Source organism: Balaenoptera physalus, assembly GCF_965194825.1.
Source record: "Balaenoptera physalus genome assembly, chromosome: 1".
Taxonomy (NCBI): Eukaryota; Metazoa; Chordata; class Mammalia; order Artiodactyla; family Balaenopteridae; genus Balaenoptera; species Balaenoptera physalus.
This window is the reverse complement of record NC_138882.1, coordinates 100,514,522-100,535,548: the sequence shown is the minus strand read 5'-3', so window position 1 is coordinate 100,535,548 and position 21,027 is coordinate 100,514,522. Positions and strand designations below refer to the sequence as shown.

The 21,027-nt window shown below is 43.6% G+C and overlaps 1 protein-coding gene across 4 annotated transcripts in view; it reads right to left on the bottom strand.

The window, feature by feature from the left end:
• Nucleotides 1–1,802: 1,802 nt before the first annotated feature.
• The window catches only part of SORT1 (sortilin 1), a 73,370-nt gene continuing 54,145 nt past the window's right edge, over nucleotides 1,803–21,027 (bottom strand). For 2 of the 4 annotated variants that reach the window (XM_082450595.1, XM_082450592.1), the window contains exons 11-21: nucleotides 19,871–19,977; nucleotides 17,074–17,176; nucleotides 16,570–16,738; nucleotides 15,791–15,981; nucleotides 12,817–13,006; nucleotides 9,275–9,391; nucleotides 8,555–8,663; nucleotides 7,647–7,745; nucleotides 6,987–7,093; nucleotides 6,598–6,721; nucleotides 1,803–6,377 (exon numbers count right to left, since the gene is read on the bottom strand). In XM_082450595.1, the coding sequence (XP_082306721.1) occupies nucleotides 6,363–6,377; nucleotides 6,598–6,721; nucleotides 6,987–7,093; nucleotides 7,647–7,745; nucleotides 8,555–8,663; nucleotides 9,275–9,391; nucleotides 12,817–13,006; nucleotides 15,791–15,981; nucleotides 16,570–16,738; nucleotides 17,074–17,176; nucleotides 19,871–19,977 (1,331 nt within the window). In that variant the 3' untranslated portion in view covers nucleotides 1,803–6,362. The remainder of the gene's footprint in view (nucleotides 6,378–6,597; nucleotides 6,722–6,986; nucleotides 7,094–7,646; nucleotides 7,746–8,554; nucleotides 8,664–9,274; nucleotides 9,392–12,816; nucleotides 13,007–15,790; nucleotides 15,982–16,569; nucleotides 16,739–17,073; nucleotides 17,177–19,870; nucleotides 19,978–21,027) is intronic. The other 2 variants (XM_082450593.1, XM_082450594.1) reach the window with 1 other exon arrangement.

The window sequence follows — 21,027 nt, the reverse complement described above, 5'->3', positions numbered from 1 at the left end:
TGATGGAGGGGAGAGCCAGGAGCATAAGGTTAGAGGACTTGAGTGTGACTCTGGGCTCTACTACTGACTCATTTGCTAGGTGACCCTGGGAAAATGACTTACTCTGAACCTCAGGTCCCTGGTCCATGGAACGAGGGATGATGATGCCACAATTGTGTTGAAAATAAAATGGTAAAGTATATGAAAGTGGCCAGAGCACAGTAGGTGTTACATACTAAAGGTCCTATGTGATTTCTAGGCTCACCAGACCATCATTTATATGTTCCATGCACTCCATCCAATCAATCTGGTTTCCTATCATACTCTACTTTCTCATCTCCAGAAGCTGGCATCCCCTCTGTGAAAATATATACATACATATATATATATATATATATATATATATTTTTTTTTTTCTTTAAGTAGACTTAAAGAGCAGTTTTAGGTTCACAGCAAAGTTGAGTGGAAAGCAGAGTTCCCACATTCCCCCCTTCCCCTCCTCTCCTTTATTATTTATGGAAACAAATGAGTATGGTTGAATGAATGAGCTCCTTACTCATTTTTCCCCTTTAGCCCTCAAATTGGGGGCAGTCATTAGGATTCTGGGAGCCTGTTACTATCTTGGGGTGTGGGACAGAAGCCCAGAACTCATCTTTGTAACCTGTATAGGGACTGAGGGCTAGGACAACCTGTAGACACAGTTGGTGCCCAGGAAGCTGTTTATCAGGAGCTAGGATGACTGAAGAGGGTGACCGTGGAGCTTGACCTTGGGCTGGTGGTGAGAGGCTGCACTGTGTCATGTCAGGATTTGTGTAAAGGCCTCTTGGACCTATTTCTCTCGTCTGACCCAGCCAAGGCCCTTACAAGTCCAGACAGTACACCAGGGGACTCCCAACACCCCCTCTTACACCCCACTTAATCCATGCTTTGATGAGGAGGTTGGCCCAGGCTTTTGGTCTTAGCTCCTTGTTGCAACTGAAGAATCAAATAAAAAAGGCAGACTCCTAGGGTCTTATCCATTGGAAAAGCTAATTTAATAGGTCTAGGTGGGATATGCATTTAAAAAAAACCACCTACTGATTCTGTTGCAGGAAGTCTTAGAACACTACGTTAGATAGAATTCCCGAAAATAAACCACCTTGGATAACCTCCTGGGGGAGGACTCTTCCAGCAGACATGGGCTCCTCAAGGGCAAGGTCTCTGCCTGGTCATCTTTAGACCATGACGCCAGAGTAAGCATTAAATGGAAATACCCGCCAGGACGGAAGGCTGAGCAGTCGTCAGGCTTGGCTAAAGGCTCAGTGGGGGTGGGCAGGAACCTCCCCTAAAAGAAATATTTTGGAGGAGAGGAACGTTGCAACTCTTTGAAGGTCCTTAAATGAAATGGGTCAGGAAGGATTACGAGTAAGAGCAGCAGGAGAAACGTTAAGAGGGGCAGATGGAAAGGTGTGGAAGGTAAACTCCTTGGTGTTATTTATCAACCTGCTAGAGGAACATGGAATTCAAGAGAGTAATGACATGTTGCTGTGTGCAGAAGGAAGAGTGTAGCGGTTGAAACTGAGAAGCTGTACGGGGTGGCTCAGCTAGACTTTCCCGGAGTAAGAACAAGAAAGCTGCTTTTACAAACACCCATGGGAGGTAGATCTTTGTGAGCATAAAGCAGAAAAAGGTGAGTGAGTAGTTTTTCCCATAAATTATCTAATACCTTACATGCTATAAATAGTCCTGGCTCTTTAACTGATTTATTCTCTGGTTGCTGGAGATTGATTTTTGAAGCTAGAAAACTGGAAAAGCTTTCATATTAACAAACTGTAGCTTAGTCATTTTAGTAGGTCAGGTAACAAAGTCCAGTCTGTTTTATTTCTAACCCAAATACTGCAAATATACAGAAAATTACCAGTACAAAGTTAAACACACCCAGATTTATTTACACAATGCTAAAGAAATTTGAGTTTTATTTCCATTTTGTGGAATTTTATTCTAGGGTCTGGCTTTTTTGTGTAACTGACATTGGTCATTGAAACTTGATTATCCCACCTCACATGCAATTTTCTGTCCCAAGGGAACAGAAAACTTGGGTTTTTAGCATACATGCAGTAACGATCTTAATACTGCTTTACACTTTTGTACCGACAGCTTGGGGTGGAGGCAGAGAAGTTACAGAGCAAGGAGGGACCACATGCTGATAGGGAACAAGAGACAAGACAGGGCTGGACAACAGGCACATGGGGACCCTGAGCATTTCTGTGCACGAGGATAAGGAGGGTGCCATCAAACCCCTCCTCCCTAGACGTCCAAACACAGGAGGTGGGCAGAATCATCAGGAACATTTAAGTCACCCGACCACAAACTGAGGGCATGCGGAGGATGAGAACTGCATTAAAGACTTGGAACATATCAATAAATCATTAACATGTACACTATACAGTTTATACATGTATATATGTACACACACACACATATATATATATAGAAAGGTACAGATTAGTTTAAGTTATCCCATAAAAACAAGGACGCTTAAAAATGTACCAGTGTGAAAAAATGCGTACAGTTAAGTTGTTGAAGACAATTTCTAATTAATGTTCTGATTCTTATTGTTATAATGCAAAGTAGCCAAGAAATCAACATGTTCCTGCTATTTTAATCATCCTCCATGAGGGTGAGGCCTGGGCTCTGCTAGGGCAGGACGGCACTCCTAGAGCTGCCTGAGCTGGGCAAATCAGTGGCAGATGGAACAAAGTCTGGCACCTGCTGAGTGCCAGTGCTGAAAGTCTGGCCCTCCCTATCACTCCATCATGTGGCAAATCTTAAACTTTGGTTTTTGTTCAAAGGACATGTAAGTCCATGTTAATCTTCCTGCTTGAGGGAAGGTAGTAGCAAAGCTGAAAAACTGAATCTCTTCCTATTTTAGCAGTTCCAAGTATCTGGGCTTCATGTGGGGCAAGAGGGCGGTACCAAAAATGAGCAGGGCGAGCTCTAAGCCATTGCATACAGGAGCGGGGCTCTTTAAAGCTCTCCGAAAAGGAAAGAGAGAATCTCTCTACCTGAATCATTTGCCTAGAAAATAAAGAAATGACTCAAGTCAGGCCAGTCCTGCCACCTGGGGTGGATGTGAACTGCTCTGCACTCCTCTCTCTATCCTTGTACCATGACGAAGGCCATGGGAGAACCAGCAATGGTTTACAGAGCCAGCGGTGGCCAGCTCATTACTTATCTGTCAGGAATGAAAGGCCAGCTTGGGCATGTAGGGGCCCAGAGGCAAACCTAAGAATTAGAGGGACACACACTGGAAAGCCTATTCAGAGGCAGACGGCAAATTCTAAGTTTTAGTTACAGCTAATCTGTTGAATCTCTTGAGCCCAGCCTAGAACTGCCACAATCCTCCAAACTTTCATTCTTCTAAGGCGCATTCCCATTCGATGAACAGCCTGGGTGTATGCATCCCTGGTCTCTGGTTTCACTAAAAACCAAGAGCCCCCTTACGTCCAAGACACCTGTCCACAGAGCACGAAGGATGATGAGTTCTCTGCCTGGATTTTAGAGCTCAGATCACTTTGGACGGTCTAATACGTCCAACCTACCTTACAGTGCTAACTTCTATTGCTGAAATACTCTTTTGCTATCAAGCCTGAGACTTTACACAACTTTACTTTCAAAGATAATTCTCCTAACATCGATAGGACAAATTGGAAATCTTCTTTTCTTAGAAGCTGTCACGGATTGAGGCCGTTTTCCTCTCTGGCTGAGGGCATACACTTGTGAGAGAGCAGGCTGACACAGAAGGCTAACTAGCCAGGCTTGTTAGCAGTCCTCAAACCAACTGAGCTCGCTAGCCAGCCAGGGGTGGGAGGACAAGAAGAATGAAGAGGGTGACTCATCAATTGAGATTCCATTCCTGCACTCTTGAACAGTGACCCTCAACAAGGTGAGGGACGGTTTCTAAACACATATTCAAAATTACCATTACTTTTGTTTTCAGCCATGAAAAACAGGAGAATAAACTCTTCTCTTTACTAAGGTGGCAAAAAAGAGCTAAATACTGCTCTGAAAGAAATGTCACTGATCCACGTCCGAAAGAATAGCAAGTCATCTATAAGAAAGCAGCTCTGCTCCAGGTGTTCGGCACTGGCGTGCATCAAAATGTATACGAGATCTGAAGACAACCACTGTCGTTACTCATAACACACAGGGACCCTGGCGACTTGCTCCATTTTTGTACCTCAGCTCCATCTCTAATGGGGATTACAACCCCCGCCTTTTTTTTTTTTTTTTAATCTCACGAGAATGTTGTAAGGTTCAAATGACATAATGCACGAGAAAAAGTGCTGTGAAAACTGCCAAGTTCTACAGAAATATCATTATAGGCAAAGAGCCCTAATCTTATACGGTTAGAGAAGAATATTAACTTTCCTACATCTTAAAAATAATCAGAGAATTACCATATATTGGCACACCTACCCCAGGGGGTATATGCGGGGAGAAGAGGTGTATGGTGTAAGTAGGTCTTTTCTGGACATCAAATTCATTTTGGGCAGGACGTGAGGGAGACCGGGACAAAAGCCGATACTTGATCATTTGTGAGCTGGTATATCTTTGGAATTACTTTTAATTTAAAAACCTTGTAAAAGGAATGGGCTTTTCCTAAAAGACTAGTGTTCTCTGGCTCTAACAAGTATTAACTCTCTTTACAAAAACTGCCCTACCTTTATAGCTCCCTGACTCATTTAAGTTTACTGCAGTTTCAAAGTCTCTAGAATTCTCCATCCATTCCCTCCCCCACTTTCCCTGCGGCTGTGAATTCTGGTGAGGCGAGAACTCAGCCATCTGCTCATGCATTCTGACAAAAGTTAATTTGGCACATTTACTTTTTCCTGACTTCCTAGCCATAAAGTGAACTAGCAGCAAAATGGCAGTTTAGCAAAGAGTGTCCCCATCATAATTATTGGGAGAAACTGTGACGGGCACAGCAGGTATGCTGAGACTGAAAACGTACTACTATATTCCTGTACAGCAAATAGTCAAGCTGTATTAAAACTAACGATTGCAGCTTTCCATCACTATATGGCCACCCCAAAATCCATCTTGCTACATTTTCTAATTTATCTCATCTTTTAAAATGTCAAAAGGAAAATTTTTTAAAATTTAAAATACGAACTTAACGTATCACACGAAACATCATCTACACTAGAAGTGTGTTTTTCAGTTGGTTCAGCCAAAAGTTTCATGCCAACAAACTACTTGGCAAAGCTGGGGAAAAGGGCAGAGGAGGAGGGTCTGGTAATAAAATTCTGATTGTTTAAAAAAAGCCTAAATCTGAAAACATGTCTAGTCATGGCTCCATGCAGAGCAGCAACCTAAGAGGGAAGCAAATGAGCAGCCATTCTAATGACTCACCAAGGAGCTAGCACAGCAGGCAGGAGGGGACGCAGAAGACTGTGACGTGCCATCCTCAGGGGCTGCACGGCCCATGCCACCAGCCACTCCAGCGAAGAGCTCGCTCAGCCTGGGCACACAGCCCGGGCAAGCCTGAACCCAGACCCTAAGCAAGTCCCCTGGCGCACACACAGAGCGTGGCTTGAAAGGTCTCGGAAGAAGCAAGAGTTTCTCCTTTAATAGGTGCTAAATCTAGTCAATTCTCTGCTGCTCCCTTTTTCCTGCCCCAAGTTAAAAATATTGCCCTTTAAGTTTTCCTGATTTAGTGTCTTGGAAGCACATGTAAGTTAGTTGCCAAAGGGCAATTAATGAGGGTATTGCCTAATTAAACAAGGGAAAAGAAAAATCACTGTGGCCTATGGTCCCTGAAAAAACAACAACAACAGAAAGCAGGGATCTGTGTGAGGAGCTGGTGCGCAATGTTCTTGGAGCGGGGCTGTCCCCAGATGGAGGAAGGCTGCCCAGGCTGTGCCAGTCATCGCAGCCTCTGTGCTCATCTCTGCGGCTGCTTCGTGTTGCCAGCACAGCCCAGGGACGGCACCAAGTGCTTTGTGAGAGTTGATGCTGAAGCTGGCAGGTGCCCTGGGGCAGGCGCCATGCAAAACATGCAACAGTGGGGTTAGTGAAAAGTTCCCTTCAATTCCATTTCATTTCCCTTAAAAAACAAAAACAAAACCGAAAAGGGCCCATACCTTGCAAAAAGACAGAACTTGAAATGAAAAGTTAAAGAATTAAAAATTTTCCCTCTCTTCTCAGGGCCAATTGTAAGAGTGTTTAGGGTCCCCACCCCCCATTTCTTTAGTGTAGGTCCTTTTGGCTTTGATGGAAGCAGCAGAAACAGAGCTGGGTCCCTCGCAACGGGAAATTTATTTCCCCAAGTCGGAGCCACAGGGAGTGTAAGAGGTACTGCGGTTCCATCATCTGTGCTCAGTCCCAGCTCCTTTGAGGAGCTATTCCAGGAGGTCCTGAAAAGAAAGACATAGGCCATATTATTTACAGACCAAAAAAAAATCCCTATTTTGAAAGCCATTACCTAGTTTCTGGGCTGGCCAAGTCTTACAGTCATTAAATTGCTGCTTCTAGCTTATACCCTCCTTTGCTTCAATCATTATCTTGATCATGAGTAAGAAAAGATCACCCTTTTAAAAAATTTCTGGACCACCCCTCAAGAAGAAATAGTCTCACCTCATCTGAGTCATCATGATAACCACTTTTATGAGTGTGGGAGGTGGTGTCCAAAGCATCCACACCATCCACACCATTGGCCTCCGCATGTTGCTGGAGCACAGAGTATCGATGCACCAGGAACCTGTGGGTGGAAACCACCGTCAACCCTCACATGGTGAGGAGGGGTGCATTTCTTATAGGACGGTGGATTTTCCAAGTTTTACACACTTGCAGAATGAGTCACACATATAGGAAGCACAGCCCGTAGCTGGCATATGGAAAATGTAAGGAAAGATTTGGGCCTGATGTTTCAGGAACATCACTTCAACTAGTTAGTTTTTGCCAGGGGCAGACTCAACCGTCTGTCCTCGGAGGACTTTCTGGTTTGATTGATTTCCGTTCCTTACCTTCCCCCACAGACGTATTTCTTCACAATGAGCACTCCTGCTACGGCTGTGACCAGCATCAATCCCACAGTAGCCAGGATAATCGGAACAGAATTTGACTTGGAATTCTTGATAAATTAAAACACAAACACAAACAATTTCGGGTGTGCATATTCTAGGACTGAATTCAAAGAGGCTGCTCATTACCCTATTTCTCTGTTGAATGATCTGCAGTCTCTAGGCACCTAATGATGATACTTTCCCAACCCCAACCCCCGCCCCCAAGATGAACCATCTCAGTGCTACCAGGAGAATATCACAGCTGGCAGAGGGTAACCAGAACTTCAACTGCCTTAAAGCTGTCAGAATGGTGCAAACTCAGTGGCTTCCACATCAAAGTTACACTGGAAGCCGTAGCAACTACCTAGATCAAATGGTAATTGTGACTGTTCCCCACTACCACTGTTTATAAGTCTTGGAGCTTTTAAGGGTGAAGCAGGGAAGGGAGACTATGATAATAAGTGGGCTGAATGAGTCTAAAACAGGGCCACCACCTGGGAAGGAGCTGTGCCAATGTTACGTTAGGCAAGCCATCCTATGACACCAAGATTTATTTTTTACTTAAGTTGTGGTATGTTTTTACAAATAAGCTTTCCGTATCATTGTTTGAGTGTGACCTACCTGCTTTTGGGTGGGAGATAGGGAGTGTGTGTTTTCAATGTATCCAAGAGGAGGCGGAGCTGGATTCTGGGACAAGTTGTGTCCCTGTGGGCGGGAGTCCTGTGCAATCACACACACAAACACTCTGAGGACAGCCACCAGGAGTGCAGGGTGGGGATGCAGAGAAGGAGGAACTTGCCCCCAACAAGTACGCACACCCACACATTTTTCTCCCACTGCCTTCTTAATCCCACCCCTTGTCAGGCCCTCATCCCTTAGAAGGTTAGATAGGAGGGAACTGCAGATTGTCCACCTCTCAATTTCCAGATTAGGAACCTGGGGCCCACAGTTTACCGCCCCAAGTCTCACTGCTGGACCAGTGCTTCTTTATCAAGAGGCTTCCTCTTTACCATATCCCCATATCCTAGCCAGATAGTTCAGTGCTACAGAACTGTAATCAGCCCTAAAACTTGCTTCTAAATCAAAACCAGCCCCTTATTACCATAGTTCAGTTTCTCATTCTGAACACACTTGACATGACTCGGCACAGAGATCCACCCTACCTATGGTCCAGTGCCCTTCCCTTCCACATGTGTAAAACTCCAGCCCTTTACAGCCGAACTTCTTGAGTCTTTTTCCCAAATGACTCTGAGCCTCAGAAATTTCCTCAACCGTATGCATCTAAGACTTGGAAAAACTTTACTGAATACCATTTTTTTTTCCCCAACAAAAACGTTTTCAGTAGATGAGCTTATCGTTGGGTTATGTGACCATCCCTCATCCTGACAGTTTCCTGTACGAAGGGAAACCTGACAGAAGTAGTCTGGCCACTTGTACTCAGTAATAGAGTTCTTGACACTGTAACTTTGACTATTCCTGGCAGAACTTGAAACCCCACTTGTATCTAAACCAGATCTACTTTAACATACCTGCTTTTCGGGACTCAGAAAGTTGCTTGTGCACTTCTTTTTCAAGTCTTTCACTTCTCGAACAGGATTCACTCCGCCCTGGCATCTGTCTCCTGGAATTTTCCGGTACCTGAGAGGCAGAGAAAATTTGTTAACAGAATACAAGGATGTACTTCTGGATTCTTGCTTATTTCCTGAAAACAAGATTTTAAAAGTTGCAGAACAACTTCTGGTCATTACACCATCTTTCAGGCCTTGGGGGAGATCTGCAGGGACGTTTTGGGGATATTCTGTGTAGTTTCAGTCCTTGGACAGACCACACATCCCTTGCCTTGCTGCAGGGACATGCCACCTTTCTGCCTTAAGAGACTGTGTCAAAGAACTGTGACCAGGGAAAGCACGTCAACACGCGGTACATAAACCACAGGGGAGAGGAGTGTTTATCAGGGAAGGAGGCAGTGAGCCGCCTCTAGAGCAGCGCTCTCTACTGTGGTGGCTATTTACACTTAATTAAAATTACTTCAGTTCCTCACTCACACTGGTGTCAACAGCTACACAGGGCTAGTGGCGACCGCATCAGACACAGCAGATTACAGAACATTTCCCCCATCACAGAAAGTTTTAGTGGACAGTATTTTTCTAAAGTGCTCTCAAATACTGCTCAGAACTAGGCGGAGAGACGCAGCTTTCACTCTGCACAGTGGAGACTCGGTCCCGATACGGGAGAAGCAGCCGTCTCACCCATTTGTCGTCAGGTGCTCTTCTCTCCCGTACAAACAGAACTCTAGGTCGTGGCCCTTCAGTTCTGGCTGTTCCACACACTTGGAGTCATTTTCTGGACGGAAGTAGCCAAAATCACTGTAAGAATCAGCAAATAAGGTATCTTTCAAAGTTGCTGAAAGACAGGAAGCGACTAGCAATGAAGGCTTTATGTGGGGCAGTGGATGGTCAATATTCCAGTCTTGGGTTGCTAGAAAAAAGCTAAGGAAGCCTGTGACATATAAAGAGGTCTGTTTAGGAAAAAAAAGCACAAGGGGAGGGCTGAACTGAGGGAAAATAGCTTATGGATTGGGCCTGGTGGACTTCAGACTCAGTAGCTAGGAGTCCCGCACAGACAGCTCAGGCTCCGGGAAGGGAAGGAGGGCAGCCTGCAGGGGGTGGGGACTCACGTGATTAAGACACAGAGAAATAGTACATCAGCAGCAGATCTAAACTCAGGGACACTTAGCAACTCTTTTATTTCTCTCCAAATAACTCATTTACCCATGTGTACCCATGGCGGGTATGTTAAACCTTTCCTGCCTTCCCCACTCCGTGTCCCTCTTAGTTTCTTAGATGGTCCTGGCCGTCAATGTGAATGCCTGTTTCTGCCCTCCATTCCATCCCATCTCTCCACAGCGCCACCCATCTGCTCTCCTTTCTCTGCTTTCCCCAAAGAAATGACATGAGCGGCCTCGGCCCCATCCTTCCTACCGCCCCTGGGCGGGGGCTCGCTTCATGGACAGCGTGGCAGTGACCGCTAGTCCCACTCACCTGGAGGCTTCTCCTTAGCTTGAACCTGTCCTCTTCCTTCACCATCCTCTCCTTTACTGGCCAGATTTCTTAAAAAATATTTTTTCCTTGTTCTGTTTTACTCATTTACTTTTTATTCTATGCATTTGGGCTTCGACCCCCCTCTGCAACCTTGAAAATGAATGTCTGTGGCCCTCCAGGGCTCACCAGTCATCCAACCTAGGGGGCTCTCTCTGTCTCATTCACTCTGACCACCTATTCTGGGGCACCTGCCACACTGCTGTGCCCCCGCCACTGAGGCCCTGAGAGCTGCATTTGTCTGTTTCTTTGGTCACTGCTTGCTCTGCTCTCTTCCTAACCCATAAGTGCAGATGTTTTCCAAGATCCTATAATTCATTCTCTTACTCTGTATTTGCTCCTCTTTCATGAGCTTAACTATTTGTTGCAACTAAAACTTCTAGGTTTTACCTCTCTCGAGCTCTAATCCTATGCATTTCCAAATACCTGCTGGACACTGCCACCTAAATCTGCTGACAGAACCTCAAATAAACACAACATTCAAAATACATCACGTTTCCTCCTTCGTGCCAGTCCCTCCGGTCATTTCCTCCATTTGTCCAGGACACTACCTTCCTTCCCACCATCTAAGTTGGAAGCAGCCTGAGCACCCCCATCTGGACCCACTCACTTCTTTATCGTGACTACTGTGACTTCCCCTCATGGCCCATCTTCCAGCACACCCTTCCTGATCACGCTGTTGGGGGGTCTAAGCCCACATCAGTCCACGGGCTTTAACGACCTGCCTCTTCCCAGATGTGCATGGTCAAATCCTACGGCTCGTCAGGGCTCAGGCCAAATGCCACCTCCTCTACAAAGCCTTCTTTGACCCACCTACCTCCTTTCAGCTCTGGATGGAATAGTCTCTCCCTCTTCTAAATCCCCAAGTATCCCACCTTCTGTTTCAAATATAATTATGTGCATCTTACCAGGAGAGTCTATAATAAACTTCCTGTTATCACTTCGCACTGCCCTGTGCATAGAAAATATTCAATGAATGTTTGGTAATATATAGATGCTGCTTGTACTTCAAGGCTTTCTGACAAATATTTAAGGGAGAGGGTAGAGAGAACAAAAGATACAGAAGACACCACGCCTCCAATAGCAAGGAGAAATTTCTGGCAAAAATTTTATGTGTTCAATTCAAAATTTCAGGGACCATACCCTTCCCACTCACAAAGCACACATTTCTCAAGCACGTGGGAAACAGTGTGCAGGCTCTGGAGCTGAACGGCCAGGTTCACATCACAGCTCTGCCACATGATGGCAAATTAGTCATAACCTCTCTGTACCTTCATTTCTCCCTTTGTGAAATGGAAATAACCAGAGTACCTCTCTCACGGGGCTGCTGAGGGGAAGTGTAAACAGAGGTACTGCTAAAAAACGTCAGCTGCTATCATTATGACTATGTGATTATCAAATACAATATGCGCTCAAAGAGTCTGGAGTTTAATGGTGGAAGCAAATCTATACACAATAATTAAAATATGGTAAGTGCTGTATTAGGAGCCTAGATGAGGAAAAGCTGGGGAAGGCTTTAAGAAGGCGGTATCTGAGCTAAGTATTAAAGGCCAAGTAGGAATTCACCAGGCTTGGGGGTCAAGCAGGGAAAGACTTCCAGGAAGAAGCAGCAGCATGCACAATGGCATGGAGCTCTGAAGAAGCACAACGTGTTTGGAAAATAGCAGAAGCTCAGGTGACCGAGAGCCACCCTGTGTGCAGTTAAGGATGGGAGACAGCCCTTCAGAATTTGACAGTATCAATAAGCTCTAGCCCTATTACAACATCAAAGTGGTCTGAGTGATATTTTCCCCTGCGGAAATAGAGAAAGGAGGACCCCTGGCCGTTCCACAGATATGAGCCATGCAGGAGGAAACACACGGCGTCAGACTGCAGTTTGCTCAGTCCTGTATTCTCTTGTCACCTGCAGTTCAGGAGAATACATTGTGAGAGGACAGGACTGCTATCTGCCTGCTTTCTTTTCCAAATCCACTTCTACCTCCTGTCAGTATCTTTTGCAGGTAACAAGTTCCATAAGATTAGTACCTGTGACGTGAAGCAGTTCCTCTTATTTGCCCTAAGCTACCTTGCTTAGGCTACCTAGGGACTCCCTCGCCCTTGTATAATCAACTAACCCTGTGCCAGCCAAGTAACTAATCCTTAAGCCTGGATGGTCCTGAACTCTAGGGAGTCCACCTTGATGGCCTCTAAGCCTTGATGGGACGTACAGACCATACATACTGATGCCACCTCCTCTCTCAGGACAGATCCACACTCTTTCCGCCTTCAGTCCTGCAGACGATCCCAAACCTAGTACCCTACCTGCTACACCCAGGCTGTCAGGTTGCTTGCTAAAGTCCAGTTTCCTCTTAGCTCCTGTACCACTTTTCTTGGTGTTTCTGTCCTATCATCTTCTCTCTCTCTCCTTTTTAATTCTCACCCTCCTTATGTACCTCTCTCCTTCCCACCACTGCCAAATCAGGATGTCCAGGGGTTGTTGCTGGTTCTGGCCAGTAAGTAACTGATACGATGTTATCTGTCCAATTATTAACAACTCTGGTTCCCTTTCTCTGTGCCTCAATTTCCTTAATAAGAAGCAACAGTTCTCCACTCTTGAGGAAGAAGGGAAAGAAAAGGATTTAAATATTTTTGAACTGTCTTTTGCCTCCTCCAGCACGGGAAATGGCTGATAGGGATCTGAGGGATGCTGATACCAGAGGAAGTCCTCCAGGGAGCAGGGACAGACGGACGGCTGCTTGGTCACAACATAGTCCCGACCATTCTGACAGACGGACGACTTGCGTAGCCGTAGGTACTGTTCTTTATAGCCTAAAATGCAGCCATCTCCATAATCTCCAGGGTCTGTGGAGTGAGCCAGCCATATGGTATAGTCCTTCTCTTCACCTAAAAGAAAGACAGGCTGTTCAGGAAACTGCATGGGACAGAACCCACCCATGTGAGGCAGCTGCCAGGCAATAGGAAGAACGAGGAGAAGAAAAGTAGGGATGTCTGACTCAACCTATTGCTTCACTTTGGAATTGCAAATGAAAGTTAACATTAGTGGGAGCCTACCAGCAACTGACTTTTCTTCATGCCAAGGGAGGAGTCTTTGCATCTCATGGCCCATTTGGGTTCTAGGAAAAACCTTACTTTTGACGTGGGGAGCTGGATGGAGAACCTCTAAGGTTCCTTCCAGACTGAGAAGCTGCTGTCTTTAAGTCTTGCACACCTGTGCCCTTGGTCAGCAGGAGCTGTCAGAGGTAAGCAACCAGATGCTTGCCTTTAGGACAAGACACCAATTAGCCAAAAGCATGGGTTTAATTTCACTATGGGTTAGTTTGCTTCAAACGGAAGGGGAAACATACTTTCTAGACTTTTAACTCTTGTTGACTGGCTTTCAAATGAAGACTGTTATGACAGTCAACTTGGCTTAGTTTGTCATATCATCCACTCCTGGAAAAATGACTCAAAGGCTGTGGCCTAAAGACTGTGGATTAGGTTTTTATCTTTTGGGATGTGAAGACCAGCACAGGGCCTGTTAAAGAGCAGGGGCTTAACAAATCTTTTAATGATGTTAAACTTCAGGGATAACTGTAGAGCTGCCTGCTGAGGGGAAAACTTATAAGCCAGCTCCTTTACAGCCTATTTAGTGAATTTAGATTATAATGACTCTCCGATTTTAAATCATTGAAACATCTTGTAGAAAAGTAAGGTCCAAACTGAGTGCTTCTGCTTCCTGCAGGACTCACTAAATTAACATGCTGAGGAAACGGGCCCCTAACACAGCCTAATAACAGTCAGGACCAAATTTAACCAGAGCTTCTCGAAACTTAAGTCTTCTATCGTATTATGCCAGAAAGCAACTACGGGTCACGGGTGGTCACTTTTTCTCCAGTTTTTTCTTTTATCCTCCATGTTTTCAGGACAATGTCAGCATCTTTGGTACTGGGGGCCTGGGTTTGCTTGTGATTTCTTAGGAACACCTTGCAATGAATATTTTAACTTCTCTGAAGCCATTTTCTGGGCCTGCCTTCCAGTTTGAAGTCACAGCATTCCGAAATGGTCAAGCCAAACTCTTTGCACGAAAACTTCCTCACTTCAACATTTTGATAAGTGACACAATCAGTTAGATGCTCTTTGTAACACACTTTCCTCTAGAGTTTCTTCTACAGTTTTGCTGTAATCAAGTGTGAAAAACCCTGAAGTGTTATGAAATAGTTTTAGACAAACATAAACATGCATTATCCTTACAAGCAGAAAAAACTCTCAGAAAATGCTACAGAGATCTAAAGTGCAAAACTATACTCTCCTAGATGTCCACATGCGGCTGGTCTGAATTGAGATTCACCATAAGGGTGAGTGTAAAATATGCACTGGATTTTGAGGCCCTAGTTAGAAGAAAAAGAATGTAACAGATGGCCAAAAATCACATGAAAAGATGCTCAACATCACAAATTATCAGAGAAATACAAATCAAAACTACAATGAGGTATCGCCTCACACCGGTCAGACTGGCCATCACCAAAAAGTCTACAAATAATAAATGCTGGAGAGGGCGTGGAGAAAAGGGAACCCTCCTACACTGTTGGTGGGAATGTAAATTGGTACAGCCACTATGGAGAACAGTATGGAGGTTCCTTAAAAAACTAAAAATAGAACTACCATATGATCCAGCAATCCCACTCCTGGGCATATATCCAGAGAAAACCATAACCCAAACGGATACATGCACCCCAATGTTCATTGCAGCACTGTTTACAATAGCCAAGACATGGAAGCAACCTAAATGTCCATCGACAGAGGAATGGATAAAGAAGATGTGGTACATATATACAATGGAATATTACTCAGCCATAAAAAGAATGAAATAATGCCATTTGCAGCAACATGGATGGACCTAGAGATTATCGTACTAAGTGAAGTAAGTCAGACAGAGAAAAACAAATACCATATGATATTGCTTATATGTGGAATCTAAAAAAAAGGTACAAATGAACTTATTTACAAAACAGAAATAGAGTCACAGATGTAGAAAACAAACTTATGGTTACCAGGGCAGAAAGGGGGGAGAGGGATAAACTGGGAGATTGGGATTGACATATACACACTACTATATATACAATAGATAACTAATAAGGACCTACTGTATAGCACAGGGAACTCTTCTCAATACTCTGTATTGACCTATATGGGAAAAGAATCTAAAGAAGAGTGGACATATGTATATGTATAACTGATTCACTTTGCTGTACAGCAGAAACTAACACAACATTGTAAATCAACTATACTCCAATAAAAATTTTAAAATACCTTAAAGAATGTAAAATATTTCATTAATAATTTAAAAACATTGCCTACACGTTAAAATGATAATATTTTGGACATACTGAAATAACTATATTATTAAAATAAATTTTGCCTCTTTTACTTTTATAATGTAGCTAGCTGATAGAATAATTTAAATTATATACGTGGCTCTCATTTTATTTCTCTTGGACAGTGCTAATCCAAAGAGGGAAGTGCTTTTCTGGTACCATCCCTTTGCCTGCTAACCCACATGGAACACCCTTCAGTCCTCTTTCACACACATGATTTTCTTATTCCAGCTAGAAGAAATTAAACTGAATCGGTTATTTAGGAAAATGGGCTTAAAAGTTTCTGGTAGAAAAGTTCAAAGGAGACACTCACAGTTCCTTTCAAGGATATCTTTAAAATCGATGGTGTAGGAGACCCACTGGCGAGCCAGGAAAGATTCTGTGAAACCCCAGATGCTGATGTTCATGGACTTAGCTCCGGGTTCTGAAGCCAGGCCAGTAAAGTAGATAGGCTCCCTGGTAAACATGTAGGTTTGCCAGCACTGACCCTCGTCTGTGGAGAACCTGAAACCACAATTAGAGAAAGATCATGAGAGAGGACCAACATTTATGGGAATATCAGGAAACCACCGGCTGTTTCATCCCAAATCAGAGAAAAACTCTCATATTTAGGTGATGGCTTACTGACTGTTATATTAATTTTTAATGCCTATAGTTAATGGGGAAAAGGGATTCACTCAAATATTATGGAAGAAAATGCCTTTATAAAAATTCTTCCAAAGGAAAGAAAGGATAGTGACCCACGTAAGAGTGGGCTTCTAAGTCAACAAACAGAAATTATATAATAAGAACTTGTACTTAAGGAGTCATTTCCCCTCCAGAGTGCTTAAATGCTCCCATAATATTCTTGTTGGGAGGGAGAAGAGTATTTTTTAAAAGTGACGAAAAGCGTTAGCTAGAGGGAGTCAGAGGAAAAAACAAAGCCATTTAATTTGAGTTGCTCTAAATGCAATCCTTTCAAGCACCTTCCCTACAGCTCTGTAGAATGCACAAATCTGAATCAGGGACTGTAACTTCCCCCCAACAAACTGACAAACATCCCCCAGTTGCTCTCTATGCAGATAGTGTGGGTGGAGCTGAGCTCATGCATACTTAATCACATTGATAGGACGGCTGCTGTGCTCGATGGCTACAATGATGCCTCCGGAATCCAGGATGGTGTAATAGTGAGGCCCTTCCAGCATCTTCAGCCAGGAGTAACCCCCATCATCTGAGATGTACACATCTGGGATCATCACTGAGATGGCATCCCCCACGCTACCTACAACACAATCCACCATCTCATCAGCATACATCAGCAACGAAACAGAGAGGATTTACTGTCAAGAGAATAATTCTGAATGAGTTTATTCTGATTATTTCCCATCATGCCTCTTGTAATTGAAAAAAAGGTCACTGACAATTTGGTAAAGGGAGAAGTCATGTTGCTCTCTGATGAGAGTCTATGAAAAACCCACAGTATCATTATCTTGCAAGAAATTCTGCAAAGGATGGTAAAAGGCACGTATGGTGGTTTTCTCACAGGGTTCGACACTGTGACTGAGTTTCAGTGTGCTCAACCACCTCTTCCTGCGGAAGTGAGGGTGGGCTGCTTACCGTGGGCGATGACTATGCCAACAGCATTAGGCTCTGAGAGAGGGGCCATTGGAACGTTTAGTTTCTGGGAGATGCTGTAGGAAGCGTGAATATGAAGGCTGCACTGTGGAAAGAAAGCAAAGCTTAGATTAAAACCAAAGGTGCAATTTTTTTACTCATCTCACAGAGTCTTCTAATAAGGCTTTGAATGTATTAACCCAGACTTCCGTGGGATACTCTTCTTAAAAAAATTGTGGTAAAAATCACATACCATAAAATTTATCATCTTAACCATTTTTAAGTGTGCAGTTCAGTAGTGTTAAGTACATTCACACTGTTGTGCAGCCATCACCACCATCCATCTCTGGAACTTCTGTGTCCTGCAAAACTGAAACTCTGTGCCTGTTAAACAGTAACTCCCCATTCCCCCTTCCCCCGACGCTGGCAACTACTATTCTACTTTCTGTCTCTATAAATGTGACTAGTCTAGGTATTTCATATAAGTGAAACCATACGGTATTTGTCCTTCTGTGACTGGCTTAGTTCACTTGGCATAATGTCCTTACAGTCCAGCCATGTTGCAGCATGTGCCAGAATACCCTGCCTTTATAAGACTGAGTATTATTCCATTGTATTTATACGCCACATTTTGCTTATTCATTCATCTGTCAATGGACACTTAGATTGCTTCCATCTTTCAGCTATTGTGAATAATGCTGCTTATAAACATGCATGTTCAAATTATCTCTTGAGACACTGCTTTCAATTCTTTGGGATATATACCCAGAAGTGGAGTTGCTGGATCATATGGTAGTTCTACATTTAACTTTTTGAGGAACCCTCATATTGTTTTCCATAGCAGCTACACAATTTTCATTCCCACCAGCAGTGCACAGGGTTCCAATTTCTCCACATCCATGTCAACACTTGTTATTTTTTATTTTTTGGATAGTAGCCATCCTAATGGATCTGAGGTGATCTCTCGCAAATCAAAAATTTTGATTTGCATTTCCCTAATAATTTCCCTAATAATTGGTGATATTGAGCATCTTTTCATGTGCTTACTGGCCATTTGTATATTTTCTTTAGAGAAATGTTTATTCAAGTCCTTTGCCCATTTTTAATGTGGGTTATTCGTTTTTTTGTTATTGAGTTATAGGCTCAGTGGGATATTCTTGATTCTGAAATGCATTAGTATATTTGGGAAAAAACTATGCAATTATTTTCGCATGTGTATCTGTCTTAGTTTACTTTATTCCTGCACTACACCAAAGCCTCTGATCAATATTTAAAGTATGATTCCACACAAATAAACTTGATGAACGCCTGACATACTTCAGATGCTGTACAAGATGTGGCGGTGATTTGAATAAGACCCAGTCCTGTCTTTAAGAAATATTTCTCAGAAACTAGTTGAGGTATAAAGCAGGATGAAAATTAGTGCTTTACAAGAGGTTCAAATTGGTTAAAATGTTAATATTATGCCATGTATATTTTACTGCAATAAAAAAAAGCTTCAAGCAAACTGCTAATGAAACGAACAGCAATGATTAGCTCTAACTGAAGATGGGCACTAAGGATGGTTAGGATTTCCACTAACTCTAATGAACTGGGGGTAGGGGAGACAGGTACAACTTCCCCAGGAATAATGTGGGCAGGAGGCAGCTACATGCAGGGTGTTCTGGGAGCAGCAGAAGTTACAAGGGGTGTGCCAGTGATAAAACGGGCAATGACGATGAAAAGGCAGAAGATAGCCTGACAGGGAAGGAGGGGACCTTCATTCGCCAGATCACAGGCAAAGGGGAACCACAAAGAATGCTGGGGAGGGAGAGACACAGCAGCGTGAGGGTGTCAAGGTAAGTAAAGAGGCCACTTTACCTGCCCAGGCTTAAGGTGAGAAGGGCAGGTGCAGGGCAAGGCCAGCATGGAGGGATGGAAAAAGGGGAGCAGGAGGGGGAGAGACACTCCACAGCACTCATGAATACAGAGAAGAGAGAGGGTGTGATGGGGGTGGTGTAGGTACATTTATCTCACACTGTCTGAGGCTCTTAAAACAAAACAGAAAGCCCAGCCGGGACAGCAGAGTGCATATCAGCCACAGGTACTCTGAGGAGAGCTTGGAATTACCAACATTGTCACTTTTGAAGAAAACTCCCAGGGTTCCACTAAGCTCCTCTCAAATTCTGTAAAAGTCAGACACAAAGCTCGTTTTTTTTTGTTTGTTTGTTTTTTCTTGGCTGTCAAGACCTGTCAATCATGAAACCTGGGATCTCCTGGAGCAATGCGTTTGTATTTCTAGTTGTTGGTCTCTCCTCAGAGGGCTCACCTCCTGCTTCCACATGCCACACCGGGTCACCACCCATACCCACCGGCCACGTGGAGCCTTGGCAGAGGGGAAGAGAGGCCAAGTTCTCTTCATTTGCTTCTGGCCAGTACGGCTTTGCACTGCTCACGAATGGCTGGTCTATGGCTTTCTGTAGAATTCCTGAAGTTTCATAGCTGCCATCATGACTCCTAACTTATCACCGGCCCATCTGTCCACTCTGTTTTCATTCAGCAGTTTAGTACAACACAAATTGTTAGTCTTCAATTTTGTTTTTCTTTAAAGACAAATAAGCCATAATATTTTGGTCTTTCTTCGCCGTTCCTATTTCCTACATCCTAGTTAATTTCAACCCCTCATTTCCAAATTTTCCACCTTTATCTGTAGACCCTCATCAAGTACAAAACTTCATTATTCAAAAGCCTGGCACTAATAAGAGCAGAACAGAATGGCTGCTTTGCTCCAAATACACATGACAGTTGGAGTAAAACAAACCTCGTTCTTATTTTTTGCAGTAGCATCGCATTCACTGTTCTCAGGCTTCCTCAGGTGCTTCCACCTTCCTCCTTGGTCAAAAGTGATCATCGTCTGGATAGAATTATCTGAATAGGAAAAGGATGATATTAAGCCTGATACACTGGAAGCACCCTATTAAATTCAGTTTATCATTGCATAACTCTCTCCTAACAGAGACTATATAACACCGTTAGAACCCTGGAGTCCCACAAGCTTGTTACATCCAGTGAAATGGCTCAGTGCTGGTGAGTATGATATTTGAAGGAGGCTTCCCACCTGAACAGGATCCAACTGACTCCAGAAATCATCTACACTGATACTCTTGTAAAAAGATACCTTTATCTCCTTACCAGCACTAACAGGCTGACGTCTATTCTTCTTCCTTGTTTGCTTGCCTTGGAAGTAAAATCTACAGTGGGAAGGCATTCTAATCATGACTCAGACAAGGCCATGATACGGGGCTTGTTTTAGTGAATCTCAAGATTTGAATGTATCTGCGTAAGTCTCAGTTAATAATTCCTAATTTTTGTCTCTCTGCCCCTCCATATCCTATCCCTCTTTTACCTTTTCCTTTTTTTTCTTCATGTGTCTTCCCCATTCTCTATTCTTAATGATATAAATTGTTGCAGGTTTAAATTCAAAGATATTATGCTTTGAGTTTCTCAAGGAAAATCAAAAAAGAAGTAAATAAGGTAAATTTCATTTATTCAATAGATGTTTTATTGCCTGTCCACTATGTGAAAACTGCTGTAAGGCTTTGGGAATATATCAGTGAACAAATCAGGAAAAAAAACTTTATGAAATATATATTCTAGTAGGGTGAGGCAGACAAACACTAGACATTGTACACAGGTAAATTAGTATGTTAGAAAATAAGTGCTATGGAAAAGACTTGCACAGCTAGAGGGGGACTCAGAGTGTCCGTGTGTAGGGGCAGGCAGACTGACACTTAAAATAGGATAGTCAGGGCAGGTCTCGTCAGAAAGTAACACAACCAAAGGCTGGGAGGAGGAAAGCGTCAGCCTTCCAGATATCTGAGGAAAGAGAGAGAACAGTCAGTGCAAATCTCTCAGCCATGAGTGTGCGATTCTGGTGTGTTTAAGGACTGGCAGAGGGCTGGAGTGACTACAGGAGAG